At 36.4% G+C, this 8,549-nt stretch overlaps 1 protein-coding gene and 1 pseudogene across 1 annotated transcript; one reads left to right on the forward strand and one right to left on the reverse strand.

Moving 5' to 3' along the window:
• The first annotated feature begins 1,776 nt into the window (after positions 1-1,776).
• LOC140822397 (protein LIFEGUARD 2-like) lies at positions 1,777-4,011 on the forward strand. Its single transcript, XM_073183158.1, has 4 exons — positions 1,777-2,109; positions 2,229-2,342; positions 3,354-3,511; positions 3,624-4,011. The coding sequence occupies exons 1-4, from the start codon at positions 1,875-1,877 to the stop codon at positions 3,831-3,833; spliced, it is 717 nt and encodes a 238-aa protein (XP_073039259.1). The 5' UTR covers positions 1,777-1,874; the 3' UTR covers positions 3,834-4,011.
• A 601-nt stretch (positions 4,012-4,612) lies between these two features.
• LOC140822387 (VAN3-binding protein-like) lies at positions 4,613-8,288 on the reverse strand (annotated as a pseudogene).
• Positions 8,289-8,549: the final 261 nt, after the last annotated feature.

The following is an 8,549-nucleotide window of genomic DNA, read 5'->3' on the forward strand; positions in this document are numbered from 1 at the left end:
TGAGATCAAGTGTTCCCGCTGCGATTCTCATAACATACGTCCAATCATCTACGAGATCTTCTCTGTTTTTGAAATCTAATACATCTAGTTTAAGCATATCCCCACAAAGATGTATATGTTCTAAAAAAGATTTCCCATAGGGTGTTTGGTGCAAATGAATTTGATTCTTCCTTGACCTTGTTCCCGGTGGGTGTGACTCTCCACCAATATAAAAATTTGGTTGTGATTCTCTCATATTTATATTCTGAGATCTCACACTTTATCTTGGTGGTTCCTGCGAAGATGACCAGGTTATGGTAGGTTGTTCACCCCCAGTTATGTTCATCTTTAGATCTACAACCTTGAGATTAGCAAAAGATTCTGCAAGCTTTTGTAGATCCTATAGACCAATCCTTTCTAAAGTTATCATTAGATTAATTTCTTTTTTGAGACTGTTTTGATTAGATTGATCATCTTTTCTTCTTCAGTTAAAGGTTTTGATATCACTTTGGCCTTCCTTTTTTGATGTAATAAGGGTTCAGTACCAAATGATGGTGGTAACATTCCTTCTGAAGTCCTTTTACTAGAACTTGGTTGTAGTTCTAGATTTTGAAGTCTTGTTCGAATATCCTTTAATATTCCAAGAATTTCTTCCTGGTTTCCAAGGACTTTCTCCACATTTTATGGTACATAATATAGCATATTATCATAATTATGTACTGTCTTTTGAATCTCTATAAGATCTCCAGAGAGTTTAGAGGAATCTGATACTATTTCTAAAAACCTGTTATTTTGAATCATAAGTTTACCATAAGACTCTGATAAGTTTCTTCTTGATATCTTACATTGGTTAGATCTTTTTGCTTCGAATATTCCAACGATTTGGAATATATCATGTAAATACTTAATCTCGAACATGAATTCGGACTCATGTTAATTAGGAAAATTCACCTCCTCAAAAATTTAATTACTTTATAATAATAAATTTGTATGTTTGAAATAATTTTATCTAAACTCTAATACTATTTTCGGCCCAGAAAATCAATCAATTGAATTTATCTAACAACTAAGGGTATTTTTGTCTTTTTCAAATACTTTTAGGGGCAGAAACAAAGTTTTCTAGTATATCGAGTAAATTTAAAGTTTAGTTTGATTTGGGTTTGTTTCAGGGGTGTTCATCGGTCGGTTCGGTTCGGTTTTCGGTTTTTTATTTCGGTTTTTTTCGGTTTTCGGTTTTAGAAATATATAATCCGAATCCGAACCAGTTTGGTTCGGTTTTCTACCAAAACGGTTCGGTTATTTCGGTCGGTTATTTCGGTTTTGGTATAATTATTTAAATTAATAATATAAGTATATTGTAAAATATAATATGTTAGCTTTCTATATGTTTTCTTAGTAAAATATTTAAATAGAAGGTCTAAATTAATTAAACAAACAACAATCAACTAAAAATTGTTCAAAATGGTTTTTCATTCACTAAATATCATATCAAAATATATAATATAAATAAAAATATAAAAAAATTATTAATTTAATGAAATTTCGGTTTTTTCGGTTTTGACATATATAATCCAAAATCGAATCAAATAAACTTCGATTTTAACATTTATATCCGAATTACAAAATTCGACTTTCGGTTCGGTTCGGTGTTCGATTTTTTCGGTTTGAATTTTCGATTTTTTTCGATTTTATCCGAATTTTGAACCCCTAGTTTGTTTACACAATTTACCCTTAAAATAATTAAATTTTAAACAAATTTGAAAAAAAAAAGTGAATTACATTTGCTCTTTTTTTAAATAAACAAACAGTATCATTTTCCCCTTTTATTGAATAAACGTTTCCAACACTCCCGATTTCCTCCTCCGCTGAAATTCTGTACCTTTTTGGCGTAAGGGATGTGGAAAGACGACATTGAATCGGCCAGTCGGCCGCTGTATCCGATGATGTTGGAAAGCCCTGAGCTTCGGTGGTCGTTTATCCGCAAAATATACGGAATTGTCAGTATTCAGTTACTCCTCACGATCGTTGTGGGCTCTGTTGTTGTCACTGTGCACCCAATATCTCATTTCTTTGCAACCACTAGGGTTGGTTTGGCAATTTATATAGTTCTCATCATCGCCCCTTTTATTGGTATAATTTATCTTCCTTGTATTCTTGTGTGTAAATTAAGAAACCCGAAATTTGCCCTCCTCCTTTGTTATCTGCTGTGGTTCTGTTTTGACTGGTGGGTTTGTTTGTATGGATTGCAGTTTTGTGCCCTTTACATAGCTATTATAAGAGGCATCCTCTGAACTACTTCCTACTTGGGTTGTTCACGGTGACTCTTGCATTTCCGGTGGGGTTAACTTGTGCCTACACCAGCGGTAAGCTATTCTATGCATTTTTCTTGTTTTATTTGTTCGAGTTTCTGAATGATGATATAGTTTCGTATTACTATATGCCGAGGCTTGCGGTGATGGTTAACTGACATTGGTATCACGATAGGACATAGATTGTTAATAGATGAGAAGATTTATATTCTGAACCATCATGTCGGAGCTAAAACTTTTAATATGTAATAATTACTAAAGCTTAAAGCCAGACTCTCATCGTAGATCGATCCAAATATGGTGATTGGTTGTGTTAAATGGTTACTAGTACTTGTAAGGCACGAGTTAAAAGATATTTAAATAGATTGAATAATCTTTTGTGTTTCACCTCATATATAAATTGGAGATATGGATTGCCTTTAGATACGCCGAGATGGGAGCTCCAAGTTTGCAATTTTGTGTTAAGATTGCTACCCACCACATTTTGATATGGAATGGGTTGAGAATCAATATTCAATAGTGCCAGAGTTGATGATTGGATGCTTGGCCATTATTATATGGTCACGGATCCTGGATATGGAGGATGTGGATGCACATCTGCTTTATGACTATGCTGTGGATATGGAGGATGTAGATGGACGTCTGTTTTATGGATATGCTGGATATAAATAGTTATCCTTGCATAGAAGACTACCTATGTGGCAAGTTTGCTCTTCAAGCACAAAAATACATAAGCATTACATGTATATACCCTATTTATAGGCGAACACGGTGTGTGTAATTGATACATATATACCTTTTTCTGTGAAAAGTTTGTTTATCATTCAATCTATCTTGATCTACTGGTAATAATTGGGGGTGAATAATAGTGTGGGAGAAGTTGAAGGGACAGATAAATAGAAGTGAAGAAGGTGTTTGAAATAATTTTACATTTTGAATGTAGCATCCATACCTCAGTTTAAGCTAGATTTTTTGTGTTAATCTTGCTGATTTGGTAAACCAGCCGCTTCTCTAAATGATGATTAACTGACCCTTGAAAGTCCGCTCAATTGGAATTGATGGCAGGGAAAGTTATTTTGGAAGCAGTTATTTTAACAGCGGTTGTGGTTATCAGCCTTACTTTGTACACATTCTGGGCTGCAAGGAGGGGTCAAGATTTCAACTTCCTAGGACCTTTTCTGTTTGGTGCTATTATTGTACTTTTGCTGTTTTCGGTGATTCAGGTTTGTGGATCTACAATTTCTGTCTTATTTAAGTGCTCAGATAGTAATAAGCTGATATTTGATAAATAGAGTAGAAAAATATTGATTTTCCGAAGAATTTCTTATCTTGCAGATTTTCTTCCCTCTGGGTAAGATAAGCGTGATGATCTATGGTGGCCTGGCATCAATCATCTTCTGTGGTTACATAATTTATGACACTGATAATCTGATCAAACGATATAAATATGATGAGTACATCTGGGCGGCTGTTGCACTCTATCTAGATGTCATAAACCTCTTTCTATCTTTGTTGAACATTCTCAGAGCCGCAGATAGGCAGTAAAACTATGCATGTTTGTTTGTCTACTTAGTTTTTTTCTTCTTGGATATTTGATATGGTATGTAAAATGGATGTTATCTACAGTCATTGTTATTGAAACACTGGTGCCTCATTTATTTGTTCATGGGCCAGTTGAATCGTGTGCTTCGAATAAATAACTGTATGAATATGATTTTTGCTACTCTTTCCCTTTCTGTATTCTTATAATCGAGCACTTTTTACTCTACCGTTTGTTGTGTGAAGCTGTGTATTATTCATGCACCATTGCATTGCCGTGTATCCTGGCGAATTATTCCTGTAAGATATCGTTGGTTCTCGCCTCTTGATTAGTTGCTGCATGAAGCACGTTCTCTAGGCTTCTTCGTTTGTGGTTATTTGTTTGTCAGTAAATTGGTGCATGGTATACCCAATTCTTCATAGCTGATAAGCGTTTCTTTGGCGGTGGCATCTCTATCTCTGTCCACCACTCTTAATCGTATTCCTTAATTTTTGCTTTGCCTGCGAACTCCACTCTGAGATGAGTCATTGGCGAAACTGCTTCGTTATTAGATTTTACATATTTCTACGGAGACATCATATATGAATTCATCTGGGTGTCTGTATCCCTTTAATCAGATGCCATCAACCTATTACTTCATATATGTTACTTGAAGCCCTTATCGTGCCATGAGCATTGTGTACTTTTGCATGAGAAGTAATTTTCTGTAATATATTTGCCCCTACAGTAGTAATTCATGCAGGGTAATTTCCTTTTCCACAAAGTTGTTCATAACTCAAGGGACGCAAAAGGGCCAAAATATCAATACAAGGAAAGGTAAACAAGTCAAAGCATAATCCAGGTAGGATAATAGAGATACAAACCATAGTTCTTTTTCTTATATCATACATCTTATATCATACAAGTTTTTTGTCACTCAAGTAGCTATTTTTTGATTCCTTGTTTTCCTTTCAGACACAATTGACAGAAGCCGGGAGACACCTTGAGTCCACATCTCGTAATCTCTTGCATTCTTGCATTCGAATTCTACAACGCCACGCCCTTCTGTCCTTAGTCCAAAATATCGTCTCTGCTCTCCATCCTGAAACAAATGCCTCCCTGGCCACGCTGATGTTTCTTTACAGACCTCTAAAACCACATCTGCGTTGTTGTGAATTGTATGGAGTAATAAAAAACTGTTTAGGTTAGCACGGGTAATAATTTTATATCATTATGCGAGCAGAAACTTACTCTTTTTTTTCTTGGTGATGGTCTTTCCTGCATATTTGCTCTTCATCTTCAGCATCGCCTGTAGGACATTAATTAGATTTACAAAGACTGACAAAACTACACACCTTTATGAAAAATTGAACCTGGGGTTATCTTACATTCCCACTTCGATGGATGTAAACTGAGACAATCTTCCAATGAAGTTCACCTGCAGCATCATGTTTACTACGCCTTAGTTTCTTACTTTCTAGGAGGGCCTTTTTATAGTTTTGCTATTTTCATCCAAAAAATTGAGCGAGATCTCAATACCTGTACGAGTTCTTTTGAGAAGCTCGCTACCTCGAGCGAGCAGTTCTTGATTACAAGCAGCCAGAAAATTCTCTTCAGGTACCAGATCCTCACAGTAGCTTCCAGAATTGTCGCTGCTGCTGCTGTTGTTGGCCCCTGTGCCTAAACTGATCCCTTTTTCTATTGGGATAGCTGATGCAGCATTCCATAATTCTTTCAGTGCCCTCGCTTTCAATGTCGCTACACCTCGCAGAGCTGTAAATTCAGGGGATGGAATTTGAATTTTAGAAGACTTGCTCGTGAAGTTTGACCTTTCCATTTGGGCATCTGAAACCTTGATTTTTTTCAAACTATTTACCTGTGGCTGCGGCTGCTGTGAGGGTTGATATATCGCCATGTGATCGGACATTAACAGCTGAGCTAATTGCGGACATGAGGAGATTGCGATCAGCTCCAACGTTCTCGGCAGCCTCCATACACTGTGTAGCCACCAGAGTGGCGGCTGAAGCCACCGCCATATCCGTCTTTGCCATCAGCTCATCCTTTTCCTTAGCAGATGCAGCCGCTGTCGCTGCTGCTATCGCAGCAACAGCCGCTGCCACTCCGGCTACAGCTACAGCAGCATGGAGCTGGGCATTTCGGGTTCGAGTCTCTTCTTTCTTCTTCTCCCTCCTCTCCTTCAACCACCTTCCGACTGTCTTGCCACCTGGGTTCCAACGCCACCGACACCTCCACCACCACCACCGTTGTAGCCGCTGCGGTTGCCCGTGAACAAGGGTTGTAGCGTGGTGTTGGCACGTAAGTACTAAGAGACGTGATATTTGCCATAGTCAGGAACTAAATTCAATGATTATATGACAAGTTCTTTTTTTTTTTTTCAAATTCAAGTAACATTAAAAATTTAGTGAATTCCAACGGAAATGTATTCCAATTTAAATAATAAAGTTCGGAAAAATTCACTAGGAACTCGCAAAAATTCATTGTTTTCCATTCTGAGCTAGCTAAGGTTATGTTGTGTTCTTCAGAGAACATTTCTCTATTTGTAAGCTAAGGAGCAATGCTGTAGCCAGCACTATGTTAAGGTAAATACTGAACAATTACCCCTTAAACCAAGGAACGTCACACTATCATCAAATATTTAGATCTTAAGTGGAAAAAAAAAACTCCAAGGACCCAATTTATGTCTTATCACGGGTATGAGTCGTATGACGGGTTGAGCTCGAGTCGTGGTATTAAAGTTTTTCAACTATATCTTCGTTCATAACACTTGGAGTTTGAATTCAAGCTATTTATAGTCGATCTGATTCAAAGTGAAATATAAGGAGATAAAATGAAACTTCAAGTACAGTGTGCAAATGAATAAACTTTTTGAACAGTGAGAATGTAAGTGTTCTGCAGATGGCTGTGCTATATTTAGAGGATGGTGTAGTAATTGTTGAGTGGGATACTGAAACTAAGATGAAATTGGTTAAAAGAGAGTCAGTTACATCTAAATAGCAGGGAAATATAAGTCTAAAAGTTAAGGCATTTAAATGTAAAGAACCAAAGTTTAACATCGAAAGTGACAAAAGTGTACTTATGTTTGCTCACTTTTTGCAATATTCTTAACCCCCAATCAACCACACACTAATCATATATCACTACTAACCTGTGTTGTAGTAAATCAAGAATATAGTATCTGTCACTCTCACATACACCCAAAAATAAAATATCAAAAATACTTTATCTTAATGCGTGATCATAACAAAAAAGTTGGTTGTGCCGAATTAGTATGGGAAAAATACTAAAAAGTAAAGACCTGTCACTTATTAATAAACTAGATTTTGAAAGAACAAACTGTTGATGAGTAGATCTCTTGTGAGACGGTCTCACGAATCTTTATTCGTGAGACGGATCAATCATGCTTATATTTACAATAAAAATTAATATTTTTTGCATAAAAAGTAATAATTTTCATGGCTGACTCAAATAGAAGATTTGTCTCACAAAATTGACATCACGAGAGTGTATCAAAGAATTTTTATGTTGATCATATACATTTATGGATTAAAAAAAAAAGACTCATTTCTGATTAATGACCCCTCGTAACTTCTGTTCGATTAAAACAAGGAATTTTGTGGTAAAAAAACATAAAAACTAAATAACTAAATATTTTTGGAAAAATATAAAACGAACAAATATTCTATCAATACTGAGAAATTCTTGAAAATATAGAAAAAAGAAGAGAAAAGAATGGTATCATAATTTCATTTAAAGAAGATAGAGAATATATAAGGTACCTTAACTACATCTTCGTACTCTTCGGATGGAGAGATTGGAGGGCTCTGATCAGTTTTCCTCCGGAAGACAACCGTTCGATGGTCCGCTGCTATGAGAAAGCCTGCCCGATGTCAATGGAGATACTTCCTACATTTCAAAGATTTTTTGTGTAATTAAAATAATTTACGAGAAATTTTGGACAAAGTTGTAAAATATATTCAGATTATTATACAAACGACAAGTCACGCAACAAGTTTTACAAGAAAATATTGATCACGTGGTATATTATTTTATTTCTTTAGATATAACGCATGCAACGAATCTCGGAAAAGCTTACAGATGGGACATAATGCGGTCGAGTGTGAGCTGAGAAGTAGCAGAAGAAGCAAAAGAGAAGGTGTTCCCGGAGAGCTTGGCGCCGGATTCTTGTTCTTCTCCGGCGATATTTTCCGGTATCACGCTGTTGCCGTGTGCACTAACATTGTTGTCGGAACTGTTTTTCTCGATGGAAATCTTGTGTGAAACGTCAATGGCGGATTGGGAGTGGACAGTGCTTTGGAAACTTGAAAAGCCGAGGCACTCCAGGATCTAGAGAGGAACTCCATGGGACCTCTGGGACTGTTCCTCCGGCAGGTGGACTTCGCCGGCTGCCGGGCCCTTGTCCGTCCACAGAAGTCCATTTTGCTGCTACCACTGTTGTACATGCTGATTGGTGCTGCCCGGTGTGGAATGGGTGGCAGTGTGTGTTTTTATAAGGAATTTTTTTGAATAGGCGGGCCCTAGTGGCTTGTTAAGATCCCGATGGAAAATAACTTTTTTTTTATTTTTATCGACAACGTGAATTATGAAATATTAATACGAGTAGTTAACCTGCCTGATAGGTCGACATGATTCATAACTTTCAATGAAATTGGTTTTTTAATATGAAAATAACATTTTTTTATTATATATTACATTATATTTTT

Source organism: Primulina eburnea, unplaced genomic scaffold (genome assembly GCF_022965805.1).
Source record: "Primulina eburnea isolate SZY01 unplaced genomic scaffold, ASM2296580v1 ctg811_ERROPOS3073944+, whole genome shotgun sequence".
Classification (NCBI taxonomy): Eukaryota; Viridiplantae; Streptophyta; class Magnoliopsida; order Lamiales; family Gesneriaceae; genus Primulina; species Primulina eburnea.

Bases quoted from the DNA above. Each gene is read 5' to 3' on its own strand.
- LOC140822397 (XM_073183158.1), top strand. From the start codon at position 1,875: ATGTGGAAAGACGACATTGAATCGGCCAGTCGGCCGCTGTATCCGATG. The intron at 2,110-2,228 runs GTATAATTTATC...TATGGATTGCAG, and splicing joins CATCATCGCCCCTTTTATTG to TTTTGTGCCCTTTACATAGC. The intron at 2,343-3,353 runs GTAAGCTATTCT...AATTGATGGCAG, and splicing joins AACTTGTGCCTACACCAGCG to GGAAAGTTATTTTGGAAGCA.